General features: G+C 44.2%; 1 protein-coding gene across 2 annotated transcripts in view; it reads right to left on the reverse strand.

Moving 5' to 3' along the window:
* Positions 1-18711, reverse strand: part of ULK2 (unc-51 like autophagy activating kinase 2) — a 37908-nt gene extending 19197 nt beyond the window's left edge. Inside the window, exons 1-10 of one of the 2 annotated variants that reach the window (XR_007629753.1) lie at positions 18019-18711; positions 16748-16840; positions 15546-15587; positions 7098-7130; positions 6719-6755; positions 5319-5492; positions 4182-4255; positions 3558-3659; positions 3137-3195; positions 2736-2818 (exon numbers count right to left, since the gene is read on the reverse strand). Coding sequence is in view for 1 of the 2 variants with exons in the window: in XM_050321786.1 (XP_050177743.1) it covers positions 2736-2818; positions 3137-3195; positions 3558-3659; positions 4182-4255; positions 5319-5492; positions 6719-6755; positions 7098-7130; positions 15546-15587; positions 16748-16840; positions 18019-18111 (790 nt within the window). In the remaining variant the exon portion in view is untranslated. The remainder of the gene's footprint in view (positions 1-2735; positions 2819-3136; positions 3196-3557; positions 3660-4181; positions 4256-5318; positions 5493-6718; positions 6756-7097; positions 7131-15545; positions 15588-16747; positions 16841-18018) is intronic. The other variant, XM_050321786.1, reaches the window with a different exon arrangement.
* Between the last annotated feature and the right edge of the window lie 4259 nt (positions 18712-22970).

A 22970-nucleotide genomic window follows, 5' to 3' on the forward strand; every position in this document is an offset into this window, starting at 1 on the left:
CAGAATGAACCTTCCAGAGCCAGAGGGCGAAGAGCTTATAAAAGATTAAAGCTTTCTATGTTATCTGCTGCTATAGTATTTGGAAAGGAAACAAAAATCAATTGAGTAACTTCAAACATCAGTCAGCAAGGCAAATCAGACTTAAGTGCAGTCATAAGATATCCCCCAGTAATTCAGAATCACGTACAGAAGAAACCTTCCTACACTCCCCAGGAAATCATGTTGCCTGTGGTACGAAATCATGTTGCCTGTGGTACTAATTCAGTTCTAGTCTGCTCTTCAGAACAGTGAGCACCTTTCACATCAGACACTGAAAGCATCTCCATTTCTGCCCTTCCCAAGGATTGACATTTATTCTTGAACCCATTAATGCTGCACCTTAGGTGGCCAAAAATCACAGCAGAGCAGCAGCCACTCCCCAACAGCAGAACACGACCCGTGCAGCCGTTTCACGGCATAAAGCAGATTTAAACACCATTTCTTTAACAAGTTCTTCAATACAATAGAAACATTTTCCTTTTTTTTGTTTGTAAGTGGATATGCTGAGGTACTTTTAATTGAGCATAACCAGTTGGCTGCCAGGTTACGTGGAAAGTTTTGCTGTACAAGGAGCAGCGTTCAGCCAGTTCGGGGAAACTGAGGGTTGGCGAAATCCACCTGCTGAGCTTTGTGAGCTTTAACGCTCCAACACTCCAGGAAAAACAATGCTGTTCCTCAGAAGTGAGCAAATAACAAGGAGAAAAAACCAAACCAAAACAAAACATAGAAAGAATCTGAGGCCTGCAATATCTCCCCTCCCTTCAGCAACACTTTCCCCCCACAGCCCGATAAGGGAGGGGATCCAGCTACAGTGCCAGGACAATGTAATTATTAACTTTTCACACCAGGATCAGGTGTTCCCGAGCTTTTGTACAACACCTGCTGTTCTACTTGATATTGCTGGAACATCAACAAGATTTCCAAAGCTATTTTTACTTTAACAACAGGCAACTGGGCTCAGTTCTACACTCTCCCTTTCACTCCCTTTGCTAAGCACATTCCAGAGCAGCCCCTTTGAGGCCCTTTAAGTGGCTCAGCCAAGGAAAACATGACTTTCATCACTGCCATTCTGCTTTCTATTTTTCTTTCTAAGCACAAATGCTTTCTTCCCACTAACCCCAAATGATACAGTGAATTTCCCATGTTTGAAGAAACTGTGGGGATCAGCACACCCAGAGTGCAAAGCGGAATCAATTACTCACAGTCCGTGTTTGTGATGTATTATTTCTTCTACACGTACAGATTTAGGCATTGCCCTCTGAACGCTGTCACCATGATTTGTGACATTTTAGCCAATTACTGTGAGTTTTTTCTGCATCTGAACTGAAAGTTTAAAATTAACATTTCCTGGCAGCTATGATAAAACTGCAGTAACAAATAGTGCTATTAAATGTAAATAACCATCAGGAATATCGTGACATACAGATGCAGCTAAGAAGAACTAGTCAAGATTTAACTTTTCAACGGTGGTCTTTTAAAAAAGCTGAGTATGCATTAAAAAAAAAACCACAACAACAACAAAACAACAAAACAAAACAAAATAAGGAAAAAGCATTACTGCTTGTGCAGTAATGGGCAACCAAAAGCCCAGCAACACAAAGGCTTTTTGAGGCACAGACCATCCATGCCAGCACCAAACAAACACAAATCTCAACTCCACCCCTGACTAATTTTGAAGAGGCAACAGTTGTAGCCAGTTTGAAGGATTCAACAGCAGGGATTTGAGGCCTTGAAATCTTAAGTTACAACAGTGTTCTGCAACCAGAGGTCTGCAGCTAAAGAGAAAAGGCCAAACACAGCAGCAAACTGGAGCCAAACAAGTCCACTTTTGTTGAGGGCATCCATCCAGCTGGTACCAGGTTTAACTTCCAAACTAATGCAAAATGCAGTCCTGAACTGGAGTCCTGTCTAACAGCATGAAACCTCAGTCACTGCACGGCTTAAAACCTTTAGGAGTTCAAGAAATACAAAGATACAGCTGTTGTTTCTAATATTTTGGGGCTTAAAAAAAACAACCCAGTGAAAACATTTCACTCAGATGAAGAGGTCTCTACATTTAGCAATAACCAAGCACAATACCAGGAACTCATCTCTGCAAATATAAACAATTTTGATGTAAATCACATCTCTCGCTGACGTCAGATATCCACAGACACAGCTCTGAAGGTCAAATCAAACACACATAGTTTGTATCCCCATTAGTACTGTTAATGATATTTACAGTCTACAAGAAGAAAGAACAGGGGAAAGAACATTGAAAGCAACTTAAAGTGTGTTCTTCCAGTAGTTTGATACATTTCTGCAATCACATGGAGATCAGACATGTCTGTTCCAGGTCTGAAGCCAAACCACCATTTAAAGCAACAGAAATACGACTGGGGCATGAAATTTAAGGTGTATCAGTTAACACTGGGAGGGATGGGCACAACTGAAAGAATTAAACTGATTTATATCTCACTACTCAACAGCAAAGTCAGGATTTATGTGCATCACTGAATACTGACAGTGCTGACAGTAGTTATCCAATAATTTATTTTAGCTACACTGCCTTCTTTATGATAACTGAGAAGAAAAAAGAAAATACTTCACTTTTCGTGTAATTGGCTTCAGACAAAAGGTCAAGACAATTATTCTGGTCACATGAATACAACTAACAAGGGAAGTCAAGAGAGCAAGAGGAAAAAAAAAATACATACCAAAGTCCATTCTATCCTTTTGGTTTCTCTGAAGCAAACCCAGCAGCAGGTCAGCCAGATAAGTTGATGTTTCTCTAGGAATGCTGCACACAAGAGGAAGTAAAACATGCATTAAATTGAATGCATGCATTAAATAATGCACAGCACACTGAGTTTCAGGAAATCAGCATTCTGCCACGTCCCTAAGTCACCACTATCCGTTGTTCTACAGCCTCAGTGCAGGACCCTTTCAACTCAGCCAGGTACAGTGAGGGCAGGATGCAACCTGAGTCACTGGTATCACACTACACCCTTGGGAAGATGGCAACAGCAAACGCTTTTATGAATCCCAGGCATTCCCAAAGATGACAAAGTGTTCAATCAACAAGTGTAAGCGACAGGAAAAGGCCATGGTGACGTACCTAGGAATCAAATTCCTGTTCTTTTCATAAAACATTCTCAAATCTTGAGGACTATTGGCCTGTCAAATAAAAATGTACATTAATTAAAGCTCGGTCTCACGGAGAAAACAGCTTTTGTGCCTACACATACATACACAGAAAAAGAGGCTTTTGCAGATGGGCAAGAAAGCAGAAAACCCACAGCATAGCAGTGACTTCAGCACTGAGTCTCCTTATTTATTTATTTATTTCCTCTGGATTGAACACACTGGTGACACAGATTAAGCATAAACACCTTCTCCCTTGGTATTCTCAAGTGATCTGGTCTTTGCAGCATCAACACTACACTCAGCCATCATTTACTCCTACTTTCATGACAAGAAGCAAGAGCTCTAGCAGCGTCCTTAAGACTGGAAAGGGGGAAAAGGAAATAAAGTGCTACCTGAAAAGGTGGTTTTCCAACAAGACACTGATAAATCACAGTTCCTATGCTCCACAGGTCTGCTTTAGCATCATAGTGTTGAGACATAATCACTTCAGGGGCCTGGAAAGAACAGTAAGATCTCAGAAGGGAGAACAAAAAAGCAAAGCCAACAGCAGTATGAATTCTACAGTTCTTCTGCCAGAGCAGTATTAACAGAGCCCACTTCAGTGTAAGAGAAAATGAACATTTTAACATTTTAACACGACTTGAGAGGTAACAGTTCTATCTAACATGGTAGTTGTGTTTCCAAACCAGAAATGCTGGTGTTCTAGAGAAAGCATCCAGTGGGAAGAAGAGGCAAGTGTTATTTATTCGGTTTGTGCAGTTCTCCTGGTGGGCAAAAAAAAACCCCACTGAGAAATGTTCGACGTCTCTCTGATTTCAACCATCGCCATCTCCAAATCCCAAGGAAAAAAAAAAAAAAAGAGGCAGTAAAACCATGGAAAGGGGAACTGCACACTGCCCCTAAGTGCTTGTGAAGCAACAGCAGGCATCTGCCAATCTGCAAGCAGTCAATGATTCTGTTCTGGCAGGAGGATGTTGGAGATGAGCCACGTAAATGGGGAAATGTGCTGAACTTACCATGTACATGGGGGAGCCACAGAGAGTCGCAGCCATCATGTTGCTGTGCAGGTAACGAGCAAACCCAAAGTCAGCTGCGTAAAGAAACACACTGGTCAACAAAAAGAAAAGAGGATTGTCACATTTTCCACGTTGAAATCTGCTACAGTTACCAGGGAGAGTGAAAAAGTACAGGTTTAATAGATAGGTAACTACACTGAAGAGTAAAATCTTTGTTACCCTGGATGTATCACCTTTTAAAGAAGCAAGCCAAGAAACAGCAGTGACATCATTTGCACAAACTGCTGCTCAGCCACCTTCCCAGCTGCAGAGAGGCTGGTCTGGCGTCAGCAGGAAAGGATTAAAGTCACTGGCTAAATATAAATGGCTCATTAAGAATCATGAATATACAATCTGCTCCAGTGAAATCACATCAGGTAGAAGTAGTCAAGTTTCAGATGCCTGAATTTTCCATGTAGGCAAAAGCATCTGAAACTATCAAGGACAGAAAGAGAGGTTGGTTTGTCTCCTCTGTGCAGTTCAGATGATTGAATGAGTTGGAACAGATCTCAGATTTTGGTTGAGCAAAAGCAGAGGAAAGAAACTTGTTAAAAACAAGGTATTTTTAAATGGACACTTATCAGACAACAAGGAGAGATTAAAACTCCTGAAGTGACCTCAAAGAGGAGTTTGATAGTACCCTGAACAGCTGACGTCTCTCCCCAGTTACAGTGCCAAACCTCCCTCTGACAAAAATAGGTCATAACCTACATTTCTAAAAGTCTCAAATAACCTTTAGGAGGGTCTACCACTAAAAAAGCAAACAGCTGGAACTGTGCCTGGACATGTACACAGTGCTGAAATTGGCTAAAGGCTACTCCAAGTTTCAAAAGTTATGTCTAATTAAAATAGTTTGATATTAGAAACATCAGCTGAATAGGTTTCTTTTGTCCTGCAGATTCAAAAAAAGGTCTTTACGATTCAAGCTTTATTACACTGAGAAACTACATCACAGCATAAAGCTCCTCATTCCAGATTTGCATCAAACACAGACCTTACCCAGCCCACCCTCTGAGCTTTAACTGCAGAGACAGCTCTCAGGAGGGGAACAACCCAGCAGTAACAATTCACCTTTCAGCCAGGAAAAAGCACCTTTACCTATTTTGATGCGAATGCCACTGACGCTTGACTTGCGCCGACTGGCGTAGGACAAGAGAATGTTCTGTGGTTTGAGGTCCCTGTGGATGATGCCTTTGCTGTGCAGGATTCTCATGGCAGCCGCAATCTGCTGCAGGAACACTCGGATGGTGTCCTCGCTGAGAGTCCCCTTAGCTGGGAACAACACACACACATGGGCAGGTGAGGAAATAAATATCGGTGTCTTTGGGCAAGAAATAAAGAGTTCACAGTGATCGACTGTGAAAATAATGAAGGCAACTGTATCATGGTGAATTACCATCAAATCAGAGTGAGTTACATGCGGAACAATCCAATCTCCAGGGTTTTTCTACAAAAACTCTTCCAAAATCATAGATTTACACTAGATACAGAGCTCTGGTTTTACAGTAGCTTATTCAACTTGGTAGCATCTTAATTGTAAAGCTTTTCAATCACCATTAAATCCTAAACTTGCTCAAAGGGCAAAGGAGACAAGAAAACAAAAGAACTTCACATTAAGTGTATCCAAAAATCATGTTACAGCCTGAAGCCATAAAACTTGCCCTTTAAACCAATGATTATGGGGATGCCAGAGAACCACTCTGCTCAGAAATTCTACCCATTTCAAAATTTATTTTCAAGGGGAAAAAGAAAAAAAAAAAAAAGAGATGGACTTTGGAAAGTCTCTTCAGAAGGTATTATCTCATTCTGCAGCCTGAAGGAGTACTGAACACAGGAGCTGGGTTCCACTGGATGAGTCTTTCCAAAGATTTTAATGGCAAGTGAATTAGGCTTTTAATATACACAGTTACCATAACAATAGCTGTGCACAAAAAGATTCCTTCGACACACTGAGAGGGCAAAGGCAAGTAGAAGAATATTTTCATCGAGAAAAATATGAAGATTAACATCTCTGCTCAGAATTGCATCTGTAAAAAGAAGCCACTTGTCGTGATTCTGCAACTTCTCTCTTCACTTTGGGCAGAGCCACAAGAAATTTCCTAAGCCAGCAATGCCTCTTTGTTGAAAGCATTATTATGTAATTCAGCATTTTTTGAAGTTCACATCTTGAAAAAGAAAGCAGGTGGAATCAAAACACCGGGAGCAGCCCCCAAAATGCCATTATGGAAACGGAAACCCACACAATTTTCAGCATGCTACTTGTGGTTAGCTACAGCTTCTCCCTCATTTACAAATAAGGGAATGTTACATTCAGCTGTGGCTAAAAAAAACCCCACACATTTTCTGTCTATGGATTATTACATTTACCCTCATTCACCAATATTTAAAACACAAGCAAAAAAAAATAATCTCAGAGAAACACCAAGAGATATCAGGAATATAGAATAAAAACATGTAATGCAATAACTTCTTAATAGGGAAAAACAGCCATCAATTACCTTGTAAATAATCTGCCAAATCCCCACCATTGCAGTACTGTTGAAAACAAAGGGGTTTATTCAAAACACAGGCACTGAAATATTTGTTGCATCATTCTTAATTTGTAATCTTTTCATGAAAATCAGACCTTCTCCAGTTGTTTGCCTTATTATTTATAATTAATAATCTGAGGTGCAACACTTCATATCAATACTGAAACTGAATAATTTATGCATCAAAGTGTGCTGGTAAATTCAGTGAGGCACAGGAAATTCATAATCTGCTTTTCAGAACTGCTTTTTCAACAGCTCAGGGTTACTTTGCAGCTGGGCAAAGGAGCAGTTTTGTCTGAAAGTCTTTAAAAATCATCCAGAAACAAACATACATGTTAACACATACCTCCATGACCAAAAAGACAGAATTGGGCATTTCCTAAAAGAGAAGGAGAACAGATTGAAGAATGTGAGAAGACAAAACCTGTACCTGCATTTACCAGGTATAAAGTGAGATGTTTCAATCACTTAAAGCTACTGTTTCAGAAGGCAGCAAATGTGCACATTCTCCACCATTAAATATTTCACATTTCCAAAAATACTTGCATATGGAAACAAAATAAATAAAGCAATCACCAGGCAATAACCTGAAGACTGGAGCAATCATTTGACAGAGTATCATACACTAAGAAATATCATTTTCCACTGATGTGTCCTTTGGCTCTCACCTCCCTTGGCTGCTCCACCAACAGCAGCTCTCCGTGAAGAGCCCTTACAAATAAATAAACTTTCACTATCAGGCAGCACTGAAATCAGTCACTAACAGGACAGTGATGTTTAGTCAAATAAACTGACAGAATTATCAACTGTAAACAAGACAATTTGGCCATGACAGCCACTTTTTTTCCAAGGAGGAATTCCAAGGTTATGTTTCCCAACCCTGGGTGAAACCAGCTTTGGTTCTGCCACCTGACAAGCCGAGGTCAGGCAGGAATCACAGAGCAGTTCACTGTCTGGAACAAACTGATTCCCAAAGGCTATACTGTAGGATAATTAATTCAGGATTCATGGATACTTCTGTTAAGTATCTCCCTGCCCTGCACCTCGTGGCAGAGGTGTGAGTTGTTATGTTCATCCTCCTGAGATTTTCCAAAGCACTGACCTCCCGTGACCTACCTGCAACCTCAATTCCCTCTTTTGTAACTGGGGAAAAGTTCCTGAAGAGACAGATTACCTAAGTTCTACTGTAAATTATCCACACACTCCACAGAAATGCAGTTAAAAAAAAAAACTACGTGCCTAAACCTGAGTGTAATAAAAACATTCAGCCTTATTCCAAATATTTATTTTGTGTGATGGAAGAAAGGGCCGACCTGCCAGTGCCAATGACCAACATTGTTTTTCCACAAAGTCTCCTGCATAAAACAGTTCTGCTGTGCCTACAAAGCTGAAGACACTCTGAGAGCTTTTATAAAGTACAAGTATTTTTACCCTCTGAGTTGATAAAGACTGACAGCTCAGGTGAGGAAAAAGACAAATAAAAGTAAAAACGGGCCTAGGGGCTCAGCCACCACCAACCCTAAATCCACACACAGCACAGAGCTCAGGGATGACACAACCCAATAAAGCCAACTCCTCCCAACCCATCACAGATACAGATGTCCAGGTAACTACATAAAACTTGTAACACAGCTCCAGATGAACTGATTGTTTTAAGATTAATTCAAGACTGGATTAGGCTGCTTCACTTTGGGGAAACATTTAGTCTAGTCACTTGTGCTTGTGTTACCGAAATGCATTTGAGGTTCTTTCCAGCCCAGAATATCAAGCACACTGAAGATTTGTTTACATTTGAAAATTAGCTTTCAAGAAAGCAGGTTTCTAGGAACATTAGTCAAATCTGTTGGGAATGAAAGGCAAACTCCAACTAATATTTAAGCAGCAGTAGATCACATTTCAGGAAGTCCCAATTGTTCAATGTTTCTATAACTGCTGTGGCCAACACGAACCATAATTTACACTGCTATAAACACCTCAAAACCAAAGTGCACACATCAAAGCAGAAAAAGATTAGTAATCACTTGCCCTGCAAGTTACTGGAAATACACAGTGATAAATGTTCCTTTGCAACACCACCTTCCAAGACAGAATCTCACTTTCCTTCGGGAACCCCCAAACCGACAAACAGCAACTCTGAGATCCCAACTGACTGAGCTGAAAATTCTGCCAACTGAGGATCATTTTACTGAAGGGACAACTGTGATGTGTGAAAGAATCACCCAGCTAAGGAGCAGGGAACCTGCCCGTTCTGCAGGGACGAGGAAGCAGCTCAGGCAGTGGATTTCCACCCCAACATTGCCATGCCGTGAATCAGAAGGATGTTCCACGGCGTCAGTGCCTCCGCTCCACAGCACTGCACAGAACCAGCAGCTCATGGCAGGATGGAAGGCTCAGCTCCTGCCAGACATTTATTCATCACAGAGCTGAGAGAATGTGTTTTCTGCATTCCCTTGGAAACCAAGTCCTTTCAAATGAACGGCTCTGTTCAGAAACACGGAGCTGGTGACTTGGCCTGTTGCACCAGCCCTCACCTGTTCAGGAAGTCACCCCTACAGACCACACTGGATTTCCCTCAAAAGCTCTACTTACCCCTTTTTTTTTTTGGACTAATATTCTTGACTAAAAATAATGAATCAAGTGACTGAGTAAAGTCATAGTAAGAAGCAGAGTGTGTTTCCTTCCTGTAGCTTGGATAATCCTTTTTTATTAAACTAGCAGAACAGATCAGAGATTTCACAGATTCCCAGCCTCAGAAGTCCTATCTAATTCATACTCAGGAAGTAACAGTTTGCACAGTACTGGAACCAACCTCCCCAGTCACAAAATTGCACCAACCTTTACTCTCAACTAAACACTTTCCAATATCCCACCAAAAAACAAGCTTTAGTTCAAAGCAGCTGAAGTTGTTCATCCTTTCACAGTTGCTCAGGTTTTACCTCACAGTTCTTGGCCAGTCTGACTGGGAATGTGATCTCCATTGGGGGAATATATTTAGAATAGACAGGTCAGTTCTGGAGACACATTTTCCCCTTCTAAATTATTTTGCTGAACAATAAAGTTCTCCCTATCACCATTCCCCAGCCCTGTGATTTCTGTTGACTTCCTAAACAAAGTGCTCAAAAAATGGAAAGCTGAGTAAAACCAGCATGTTTCAGATCTAACAGTCAGGAATAAAGCTGATCTAGCAAGTTATTTTAAAACTGCCTCTTGAAACAGAGCTTCCAAAAATTTGCATGTACAGATCATGAAATCACTGCAGTTGGAGTTGTTCTGACCTACACTACTCTACCTAGATAAATAATCAAGCAAAACAAATATCTGCTGTGTTGCAACAATTACCAATCAGTTTTGCCAATAGGAAACCAATTTACAATTATGAAAGGAAACAAATGAACCTAAGAGAAAAAGGTTGAGAGGCAACATATTTGCTATGTTTTAATCCCAGCCTTCCAACAGTTGTCTCAGGAGATTGTGAAGTTCCATCCCAAATCACAATCTCAGCACTGTAGTTCCATTTAAAAACACATTAATTGAAAAAGAAGTCAAAACATCCATGGTTGCTTCTGACAGACAGCTGTTGCTAGAACTGTAATGTACTGGCAGAAACATTCCCTAGATTTCATTTTGGGTTGGAAGAATTCCTTCAGAACAAGCTGAAGGTCTGCAAGGAGCTTACTGAGCTGCCAAAGCAGGAGCTGTGGATTCTGTTGAGCTGCAGTTTATGATGGGAGTCCCAAGAGCAAGAGAATTAACCTGACAGCTTGTGCACTGCTATTATCTGATTAATTTTCTGCTATGTTAATTTGGGCTATATTGGATGTAATTTTTTTGGCCAGGAACACGGTTTTCTTTTTTTTGGAGGGGAGCTTTAAATACATTTGGCAAAAGCTCTAATGACATGGTAAAAAAGCACTGGTCCAGACCTTTTTAAGGCTGTGTTACAGATAGTCTTGTTTTACCTTGCAAGTGCACAGCAGCAACTTCCACCACGTTCAGCTCCTGTCACCTCAAGCAGCGAACATTTTGTTAGTTCTGACTAAATGTTAAGCCTCAGACTAAATGTCACTTGACATGTGCCTGTAGGATTCAGATAGGGTGCACGCTGCCAATTATTCACATAAAAGAGCAATCAGCCATGGAGGAATGTACCACAATAACCAGATCATTCATGTGCTGTTCTGGGAAATGCTGCACTTCAGTGACACATATGGGAGGTGGGGAAGGGGACTGAAAAGGCAGAACTGCCCTCAGCACACCTAAGGTTTTAACACCCTCATCTACTAGAAAACCTTCTGAAACAGTTCTAAATTCACATTATAGCATCCAGGCACAGCAGGGAAGCTAAGGACTGTGCAGTCACTCCAACTCTTTGGTCCTGTGGGACAGAACAAATTCTAACTGGTTGTCCCCAGCCTCCAACATCTACACTGGTGTCAGCCCTCGCAGGTTAATACTGTCATAACCAACTTTTCAGTTGGCATCAACTGCCAGGTACTGTTTCAAAACCTTTACAATGTCTACAGGGCAGGATTTTCCTTTTTATCTGAACAGCGTGTTCCCATAGGATTATTTCCACACAGAGTGATGATGAATATTGCCAAACACAAAGGCTTTAAGCAAGGAGCTGAGGGGGGAAAATTAAAGACATTGAGACACCCTTACTGAGGAAACAATAGTTCAGAAAGAGGTGTATGAGAGTGTGAAGGCAATCAAAGCTAGAGACACTGAGAGCAGCACACACAGGGTGCTTAAGCAAATATCTCAAGGAACATCAGCAACACCCCCAGACCAACTATAGTACTTGGGTAAATCAAGCAGAGGTATTTAATTCCCACTGGTAAAACGACAAGTTCCTTCCATAAGCATCCCTGGGAAGAACTCCTGGGCACTGGGTATAAGCAAAGGTTGAGGTGCAGGTCCCAGAAGAACCACTGGCTTCATTCCCACTGGCTTTCACTGCTTCCATGGACAGCAGAAGCAGCTGCAGTGCTTTTGTCTGCTCTGTACCAACCATTTCTGTCCAGATACTGCTTCTCCAATAACACTCTAGAAATTAGTTCTCCCTAAACTACTGTTCAAATAGCAAACCTCAGACTCCATACAGCGAAGACATTAATTCACTCTCCTAGAACGTTATCTCCAAGATACATTACAGGTTTTCATTCTGAGGGCTGACATTCTAGAGAGGTTTTGAATTAAATTATTTGCTAAAACAGGCACTGTCTGGCACTGTGTAAGAGATTAGTTCAACTCAGCACACGCCTGGGATCATGAACTGCACAAAACTGTAAATGCATGCCCTAAATATAGCACATTCCAAATAACTTAGTGATACCTTCATACTTCAGTAGAATACTTTATCCAAGGATCTCAGTGTACTGTATGCTGGCGAGTTAGAGGTTATTTTAGACTCCTTTTGCTTTTGAGAAAACAGAGGGCTCCACTTCCCCAATTAGATTGATCTTCTTTTGCAGGATGAATGACATCCCACAGCAGCACCATGGGAAAAGAGCTGGATCTTTATACTATTTCAGAGATTCAGGAGTTTTTTTATTCTTGAATGAAAGACTATCAAACTCTTGCCCAGAAGACAAGTGAAAAATGTTTTAACAGGTTACATCTTGCTATCCATCTATTGTACCTGAGGGTTCTTAAAGCATTTCACAAGGAATTAATCTCACATTTAGAGGTGAGCTGGGCATGACTGTTTTCCAGAGTACCCTGCCAATACAAAACATTTGCCTCTCACAGATGGAGGGTTCACATTTGAGCACCTCCACAAATGCCCTCAGTCCCGGCACCAGTGGCCTCCACACCCTGGCATGTCCCTGGGCCTCCTGAGATGGCACAAACAGCACTGGTGTGCTCTGCTTACATAAAATGCTTATCTGCAGCTCCAACCTGCCAGTGCTGCACGTAACCACCTGACAGAAATCAAGGGCAATTACGGTGCTGGCTCCGGAACAGAAACGTTTTTCTGCCGACCAAAGCACGGCATTAACACACAGCAGTTCACTCGGGTGTGTCTCCAGATGAATGGGCACTTCGAGCAATTTAACCCCTGGACTCCAGACACACCAGGAACACATCAAAATGGTATTCACAGGAGATGTGGCATCCGAAAGACAGGAGGTTTTAAAATGTTCTTCTACTATCAGCAGAATGGGCCACAAGGTCTCCTTGGATCTAATTAAAACCTTAAGGCTGTAGGTATCTTTATTATGCTGACTTGTGTGACTGGTCCACTGATCATGCAACAGGAACACAACCACAAATGAAGAGAGATGAGGGAGAAGGAATGTAACCGCCTCCTGTGAAAAATCAATCCGCAGCCATTTGCAATATGTAAAAAAAACCCTCAAAAACTACACTTTCATTCTCAAATTGCTGTGCAGGGATACAGCTTTAATCTCAAAGTGCTGCCAGTAAGCATCACTTCATTTAATATTAGGAGATGCAAAAATATTTACTCTTCATTGCCATCAATTTACACTTTTTTGCCCACTTAGTTTTGCCACTTTCACTGCATACCACCTTTTCTATCTGAAAACTCTGAAGAGCAATCAGCTCTTGGATTATTCAGCTAAATGTTCAAACAGTGCACTTGAAACATTTTTTTATTTCAAACCGTTCAAGGTTAAGAAAAACTTCAGGCCAACAGAACAACAAAAATAAAACAGACTCCCAGTCACACTGAGAACTTGCTCCTGTGCCACAGACTCTACTGGCTCCAGCACCGAGGGGAAAAAAATAGCCTCTGTAAACTTAGAAATTGCTTGAAATCCTAAAGTCTTATCTGCTGCACTGTATCACCGTGTTCACAGTGCCATGGCAAACAAAAAGGGCAGCACATGCTAGGACATGAAATGCTAAAGAAAATTAGTAGGTGTAACAGCCTACGAGACATGAGAATGCCTTGCATAGTGCTCGTTCCTGCTGGGTTATAAATTAATGTAATCACAGGAGTTAATGGGGTCTGTGTTTCACAAACACAGCCCTCTTCAGAAAGGGAAAAGCTCATCTGTGCAAGTGTCACACTCTTCAGACCATATTTTGCAAAGGAGTTTCTTCTATAGAAGTAGCATCACGTTGCCAAGTTTTGTGGGTTTAAGCCCCTCTCCAGTGGAGAGAACAGCACTGATAGTTCAAGAAGTTCTGTCAACTTTAGGGGCACCCTTTCCTGTGGTGGAACAGAAAAGGTATGTTTATAAATAACCTTTAGGTAAAGAAACCACAGACAAGTGTAGGGCTCTGTCCTCTCTTCCCATGGGCATAAATCAAAAAGAACAAGAGTCTCTCCAAGGCTCAGGAGACACACAACGTTAAATCATCAAAATACAGAAGTAGTCAACTCCCCCCAGGTTGAGCTGCAGAGCTTACCAAGGAGTCTTCACATATAAACAACTGTAAATGATAAATCTGAAACTCAGCTGCTTGCTCACCACACCAACGCCCTCAGTCAAGAATTCCACTTGCTTTTAAGATGTCTGGAGATACTAAATTTAGGATGCTGAGGGATTATTTCCACTTAGCAATACTCAGGAAAACCTGGTCTCCTCAGGAAGCACAAGAGACCAGACTTTCCCTCTCAGAGCAGATAACAGCCTTCAAAATGAAGAATTCTGAAGTCAAGATCTGGGAGGGAAAGGAGTCCACACACACCCCAGTGGGAAGTTTTGATGCACAGTCTGTTGTTACATGAACATCACTGCTTGTACCAAAAGTCAAGACAGGTCAGTGCACGTCCTGTAGCCCTGGACACCAGAAAACCTGAGCCTGCCTGAGGGATGTCCCATGAGCACAGATTTCTGTAGCTAAAGACACACATCTACACACAAACTGAAAACCTTTCAGGATGTGAATGTGCCAAGACAGAAAACACTGAAGAATGTCACAATGTCTACTTTGCATTGCTTTAACTATGCAGTGCCCCAAGGGTGGTTCTTAGTAATTTTTTTTCATCAGTGTAACTCTGTACTTAAAATTAGAATTGAGCCCAGGAGATGAATGTATAGTTCTTATTCAAGCAGAACAAATGGCTGTATGAGCTACCTCATGTCTTATTTGGCTTTGCTCAACAACTCACAGGCCTTAGGACACAAAAATGTACTTCCTATGAAGCAGAACACTCTACCCTAGATAGGCTAGAGAGCCAACTCCTCCACCTTATCAGGCACAATCCTGGGAACAAAGACAGGAAGACAATTTGAAGCAATTTAATACTTATTTCTCCTACTTAAAAAGATCCAAGTGTCTGCCTGGCTTCCATACTTTATCCTGTCCTTTTGAACACAGGCAGCAGCAATCCAGACATGTGTGATAGTGGTTTTCTACTTCAGTTCCTCCTCAGCATGACACAGGACTGTTCAACACATTTCTTTGTCACAGAGATCTCCAAGATGCTGCTCCTTGTCTACAACTATTTTAACTGTGTTGACTTCATTAATGTCCCTTGTTCCACCCATGTAGATCCTACCAGCACATTTTCCTTCAGATGTATCCAGTTGTTACCCACAAACACTCACTTTCCAATGAAATTAAAACAAGGCTAATTCAGGAGAATAGTTCCAGCCACTGACAGAGCTCCCAGCCCAGCTGGTGCTTTTCCTCTGGAGACAGAACCAAACTACACAAACAGCCTCTGCAGTGATTCTCAGGCTGCCACTTGCTTTTTCTGAACCCCAGACCGATGACAGCAACAAAATATTCAACATTTTCTACTCTATACAGTTATATGGATTGCATTTTCCTAAGCAAATTTTAATGAAGAGAAAGGCATCGAAATATATTTTACCTGGACATCATAAAGAGCTACAATGTTCTCATGCTGAAGTTCCTGTAAAACAAAATATTTGTATTATGGAAATAGGTTATTACTGTCATTACTACCATTATTTGAAATTTAATTTACTGACAGTGCTGATTTGGTGATAATCAAAGGGAATCTTTTTAAGACCATCTGATGGAACTTGGAGGAAATCTCAGCTATTTAGACAATATTTACAGGAATAGCAAATTAGGCAATATCTTCAGAGGTCATGAAAACATTTAGTTCCAGAACTTAATGCCTATGACCTGTTACAGAAAGTACTGGAGCACAAGATCCTTTAATGAGCACTGAAAACTGACTAGATTTAATTTTCTAGTCTTACACAACTTCTTGCTCAGTGAAGTAACCAACCACACCGTGTTCAAGTCAACCTTACTTTCATAATACAAAGGAAATCAAACCCAATGACATCAAATGAAACAGGACAGCTCATGCAATTATTTGTAACTGCTCAAAAAAACACGTCTTTGCCAAAGTACTTGCAGCACACCAATATCCCAACCACTGCAATTTCTGGGTATAATAAATATACTAGAATACTTATATATTTATATATAAACTAGGGATGTATCTCAAGAAGCTTGGAAACATGGGAAGAAAGCAGAGAATACTGAATGACCCATCCAGGGAGATGTTTCCATCAAATAGCCCTGAAAAACCCAACCATGCTCTGTTGTTATTTCCTCTGTTAGAGCCACACCACATGTTTTAAGCCAATTAACCCAACTCAGAAGTGGGCAGGCTGCTCCAGAAATCAAATTCAGCATGCTGATTTCAGCTTTCAGGGTATTTTCGAGCAAAAAGAGGTGAAGAGAGATCAAAGACTGATGTTTTGCCCTCAGCTATGATTTGCTTGGCAGAGGTGCCACACTGGCCATCCGGAAGGGCAGAGTTTTCCACATGTGCAGAGACTGGTTCTACAACAATTTTCCACTTTTAACCACCAAAGCACACCCATAACCTGTTCTGAGACATTTCCAGAACTAAATATATTTTTTAAATTTTTTTTTTCCCTTCGGCTTTTTATTTCTGGATTAGTAACAAAGAAACAAACAGCACAATAGCAATTACCGTGATAACCCCCCGTGACCCGGAATGAACTAGGTCAGAAGTCTCTTTTCCTTTCCAAGCAAAGCAGCTTTAAAAATCACTGCATATTAACATACCTTTAAGATTTTTATTTCTTTTCCAAGTAGGATTTGTGACTTTGACAAGTTCTTTTTGTTAATACTCTTTATGGCTACTTCCCAATCAGTTTTCTGGAAACAAACAAAAATTGTATTATCAGTTTTACTATTTTTTTTTTTAAACTTTACCCTCTAACAACTACCCGGTAAAGCAGTGAGAAAAAGTAGCAAGATCACCCCTCCTCTATCCAGTAGTGATTTCTACATCACATGACACCATCAAGAACTATTTCATTCCACAATAGCTTAGACAGCTATTAAAATCCAGCTGCAGCTACACCGCATTTTAATGGATTCTAAAGCATTAAAAAAAAACTCCCAACAACAAAAAAACAAGTAGTATCCCTTTTTTTTTTTTTTATAGTGATGCTTTTTAGTCCTCTCAGAGTGACTGAGTTACTTTAACTCTCCTTTAAGGACTTCCCATTTATGGCCTTTTTATGCTCTGCCGCTGAAAACTGCATGGAAAAAAAAAATCTGTTTTAAGAAAGCTTATTTTTGGATAATACATAAATAGACAATATATAAATCAAGTAATTATTTGTAAGGTGCAAGGATCTCCACTGGCCTTTAAAGTTTCTGTTTCCCTTTCTCCCCCCCTCCCTTTTTTTTTTAACCCCCAAATCACTGCGTTGTGTCTCTCCGAGCTGCGAGCACTGCCCTAATCCTACAAGATGATAAACCTGAATGTTTTTTTTTTTTCTGGAAACCAAAGCCCTTTAGGCACCAACACCAGAATAAACTCTCACAGCATCACGAAATTATAACGTAACTATGAATATCCGGGGCGATTAGCAAGTCACGCCAGGAAACCAGACACCTCTGAATTCAAGAAATCTTCAGCCAATCCCCAAAGGAGACAATTTTTCCATTAAGATCCCTCGTTATCCAGCGAGATAAACATGACCCTCCCGACAAACAAAGGGCTCAGCCTCCCCTACAGCTGCAAACTCTCCCCTGGCCGCTGTGCCGGGGAGCTGCCAGCAGCGGGGAGGGACCGCGGTGGGGTTTAGGGCAGGGGAAAAAAATAAAATATATATACAGGGTTTATAGAGGCCGGGGCCGGATCCCGGCTCAGGGCCGCGGGGCAGCCCCGGCACCACCGCCCACCCCGCACCTTCCTTCGGCTCTTTTTCCTCCCCAAAACTCCCCCACCCCCGCCGCTGTCACCCACCCGAGGGGCTGCTCCGGGCCCCGGGTTGTGTAACCAGCCCCGCTCCGGCGGCGGGCGAAGCCCCATCGCTGTTTACCTTGCGGTGGCGACCTTTGAAGACCACAGCAAAGGCTCCGTGTCCTATCAGGTCCTTCTTGCTGTACTCAAAGTCCCCCACCACCTCCATCATCCCTCAGCGGGGCATGAAGCCCCCGGGAAGGACGGAGGGAAAACAAAGGGGCTCTTCCTCCAGCTACAGCCGCCTCACGGCAGCCGGCGGCGGGGTGGGAGCCTGCCCCGGTCCTGGCTGCCCCCGGCGGCGGGGGCAGCTCCTCTCATAGCGCCGCAGACCCCCGGGCCGGCGGGGCTGCTGCAGGGCGTCACCGAGGCGAGGGGCTCCGTCGGGCATGGGGAGGGGAAAGGGGGCAGTCTCAGGGGCCGGGTGTGAGGGGACAGCGCGGCATCGGCGCCGGGACCGGGGGGCCTTCTCAGCGGGGAAGGGGGCTCCGCGCCCTGCCGCTGCCCGGCCCCATGGCCCCGTCACAGCGGGGGCTGCCGGCGCCGCGGCCCCGCTCAGGGACCGAGCTCCAGAGCATCCAGCGAGGAGGGGAGGAGGCGCGGCCCGCAGCTCCGGGGATGGCTGTCGCTGTCGCCGCCGCAGCCCCTGCGGGAGGGGAGGAAGCAGTAAGGGTGCGGACGGGAGGGGGGGTCTCTCAGGCCGCCAGCGCCTCCTGGGGCTCCTGCCGCTCCACCAGTGCCTCCCCCTAACGATCCGCACTCGGCCAGCCCCGGCTGCCAATGCCCAGACCTGCGCGCCGCCCCGCGGCTTTTATAGGCCGCATTGCGCAGGCCCCGGAGCTCGGGTGCTTCCGCGGGCGGCCAAAGAGTGCCTCACCCCGGGTAACCCGGCGGTCCCTCCGCCGGCACCGCCTCAGGAGCGGGGCCGGACCGGGCCGGGGTCACCGCCATAGCCCGGCCCCGCCGAGCTCTCTTGGGGACCCTCCGAGCTCTCCCCGTGCCCCACCATGGCTCTGGGGTCCCTCCTGCTCGGCGACCCAGGCCCCTGGGCCCACCCCTGCCCTCAGCCTGGAGTCTGGGCACTGAGGCCAAACTCCAGCCCCTCACCCCCGGCCATCACTTTAACACTTGTTTTTCACGTCAGCCCTTTCCTTGGCTGCCTCAGGCCCACCCTACAGTGAGGACAACCGTGAGGGGCCAGCAGCAGAGCAGGGAGGGCAGTCAGTGCCCCGCGGGCCATCTGCCCTCAGCGCGGGGCAGGGGAGGTCAAGGGCTGGGATAGGCAGGGTGGGAAGGCAGGTACGGGATCATCCCTGGCTCCCAGGGCAGTGGCACTGCTTACTCAGCACTCAGCCCAGTCCCTGCTCCATCAGTGAGCAAGACTCCGCAGCGAACCTAAAAAAAAGGAACTTCAATGAATGGAGAGGCAGCGGAGGAACAAACACACAAAGTGCTGTGAGCCCAAGACACTTCGAGTTGCTCGCTCTCTTTATAAGGAGAACAACGCCTACAATTTACAGCCTCTGCCTCCCAGCACCTCTGGATCAGCCTGGGGCTGTTTACAGCACATACAAACATTAAAAAAAAAAAACCCAACCAGCCACCACACAACAGTCACATGGAGCCTTTGACCTTCAACTCCAGGTTTACATAATTAGGCTCCTTTCCTCTGCGTTCATTCCTCACTGCTCTCTCCCCCTCCCCTCTATCTGTGTTCACCTCCACATCCCGGCTCAGGCTCTCTCAGGGATCCCAGTGATCCCCCAGTGGGCCCCGGTGGATGCCGGGGGTGTGCTGGGGTCACAGGGGCAGAGCTCTGACCCCGCACGGCTGTGCTGTGCCTTCCCCCACGTGACACGGGCTCTGCTTTCAGTGTCACCAGATCAAAATAGAGACTGAGCGAGCATTTACGCAGTTGGGCCTCTCCCCATTCTTCACTTATCTCCCTTCACTTTCTCAGCACTCAAACCCAGGCGCTACTGGGGCCATGTGCCATGTCACAACCTCCACAGCTAAAGATTTCTCCAAAGAAAATGCACTTAGATTAAAAAAATATTCAGCAAGAGTTTATCAAGGGAAGATAGACAGCTTGTTATCAAGGGAAGATAGACAGCTTTGTGAAGGGCACTTTAAGCTTTAGACATCATATGTCTAAATCATAATATCAGAGGAATCCTAAGAAATCTGATTTTGTGCCAAAGAGAACCAAAGGGCTTTAAAACCTTTCCAGGCTGAATCCCCCTCCTTTATTTGCTGAAGTTTTGAGCTCCCATCCAAAATCCATCCATGGCACTACCCCAACAAGCAACACTGAGAAAGCAAAGCTGACCAATAATTTCAACAGCTCAGAACACTCCCATGTAAGGAATAAATGAGATGTAAAAATATTCCAAGTTAATAATAAATTAAGGTGTTGGTAGTAACAGACACTTTCTAGTACGCTTCACAGTGCCCCTTTAAACCAGGAAAAACCCCACAATCTTCTATGTGTTAAATATTCTGATTCAGAAAACAGTTTCCCTGAGAACTGGTTATGTATTGCCATCCAGAGAGTCTCACATTCAGTATTAATCCTCTCAGCATCAGCACATATCCTCACAAGTCAATGTCACCAGCTACATTTTAGGGAAGCAAAAATAACTAAATAAATAAATAATTCACTCAGAAGATGCCTTTTGAACAGAGAATACCACCACAGGAATTCCTAAGCCACCCATTCTGCATCCCACTTCCAAACCCAGACACATCTCCCTTCGGCAGCAGCGCTGCCCCGATGTCCTTTTGTCCTCCTAAGGGGGCTGGAGCCCTGGAGCGGGTTTGTTTCGGCACAGCAAGGACAAACAGCCAGGAGCAGCAGGGAGGTTTGACCGGAATAACTAAACACGCTGCTCTGGGATCCGAGCGGGATCCGAGGGCTGAGCTCTGGAACAGCGCTCAGGAGGCTGCGGGATTTGCATGCGGGTCACTCCTTGGAGCTGCGGCCTTGATTGGTGTCCAGGAGAGTTTTGGGATGTCGACATCTCCAGCACCCAGACCACAATAAAGCTATTTACAAACAGCACCTTCACTTGCTTTTGCTGCTGAAAGGGGTCGGAGGCAGAACTGGACTGAATTCACCCACCCTTACCCAAGAGAGCCTCGTTACAGGAGACACTGGGACAGCAACACAGGATAACCCCTGGGGATCATGCTGCTCCTTCCTCAAGGAATGCACATGGATATTCAACATGGATATTCAGCATTTCAGCAGCCCGGCAGCCCCCGGGGGGATGCACTGCTCTGACAGCCACATGGCAGGACAATAAAACACCCAGCGTGCTCCAAAAGCACTGCCGGGCAGTGGGCACCAGTACCACGTGTAATCAACCTTCAAAAGCACAGACACTGTGCCCTGAGTTTGCTCATTTTTAATACCACACTCTGTAAGAGCTTCAGCCCCTGACAGAGACCACTGGACCACTGATTTACAGAGTCACAGTGGAGAAAACAGAAGGGCAGCACTAGAGATGGTTTTGTGGCTCCTTTCCAGCTGCACTACATCGGTTCAGCCAATTAGTCCCTCAGGTGTGAGCCAGGGCTCTTGATCACAAGAGCAGCACATCGAGGAAGGAATTAGCACCTTCCACGTTGCCTGAGTGCAGAGAAGTACATTTTCATCTGGTAGCAGCTCCCCAAAACACAGACATCACTGTCCTGAGTTTCCATAGCATCTCTCATCCTCAAAAGCACTAATGGTCTTCACAGCAAGCCATTTTCTGCCACACCACCAAAATGCAGCCTTGAGGTAGAAACATCATCTGAACAATGCCTGGGTTGACCCAAAAAAAGCTGAGAGAAGCTCCTTTTCATGCAGAACAATGAATGAAGATCATTTTCTTCCTAGTTGTTGAAAGATTTTTCTTGTGTCTCTCCCCAGGCTATAAACATGCACATGGAAATTAAATTACAGATCTGGGAAAATGTTCAAGAGATCATCTGAGTCGAGCAGAAAAGCAATGTGTGGCTCCAAGGACCCAGAACCCAGGAAGCACAACACACACACACACCACTTGCCAGCCCTCCTGCATGGATAAACAGGACACACGCCCCCAAGAACAGTTTTCATGTGGATTCTAAGGCCTCACTTATCTAAATCAGCCTCCAAAGGGCAGGAGTCTGGCACCATTCTGTTGGCCTCAATTCTATCTCAGATTATTTACTTCTCTCTAAGTGTTCTTATATCCCTTCCTTCGCTCCATCATACTCAGGAATTTATTGGACAGGTAAACCTTTCTCAGAGGACTGGCACGCTTCCCAGTCCTTACCATCACTGTCCTCCCATTGGGGATTTGTAACAAAATTAATGGTGCCATCAGAGCTTTTGGAGGAGAATGTGTCAGAGGGCTCTGTGGGACAGTTTCTGGATATGCTTAAAATTATTCTTGTATTACCAGGGAAAAATAACGCCCTTGTGGTAGGAAAACCCGTGTGGGATGTCTAGTAAGTAACTCAGGAGGAACTTGGACTGAAACACAGGAGCAGGTCCTGAGATTCCTTTCCCACAGCACTGGAAAAGCTCCGCTGTTTCAGCAGGCCCTCTGTAAGGTTAGTGCTGCCGTCCCCACAAGAGCAATCAGAAAGCTCCGGCCTTACCTTCTAGATTTGTCCTTTCAACAGAAAGTAACACCATCAGTAACAACACCATCAGGCCCCAATTTGCATCTGCAATTCCCAAAATTGGCTCATTAAAGCTCCCGTCCCCAGCGCCAGCGGAGCGAGGGAGGTCACGCGCCCGCTGCGCCTCCTGCCAAGAAGGAGCCGGCTCTGAAGGGAAGGGAAGGGCAGGGCAGCAGCTCTCCAGGCAGGAGACTGCAGAGCCAGGCCCGGGAAGTGCCGCATTCAGAGGAAACTGGGAGGAGTGTTTCAGAATTGCTTAGGAATACAGCTGGAGCGGGGCCAGCACTGAGCACGTATGAAGGCTGGTGCTGTATGAATGATAAAAGTAGTAGCAGATGCTCGGATGAGAAAACACAATTCGGTTTACATGCAAAC

Source organism: Myiozetetes cayanensis, unplaced genomic scaffold (assembly GCF_022539395.1).
Source record: "Myiozetetes cayanensis isolate MyiCay16 unplaced genomic scaffold, myiCay2020 scf27, whole genome shotgun sequence".
Classification (NCBI taxonomy): Eukaryota; Metazoa; Chordata; class Aves; order Passeriformes; family Tyrannidae; genus Myiozetetes; species Myiozetetes cayanensis.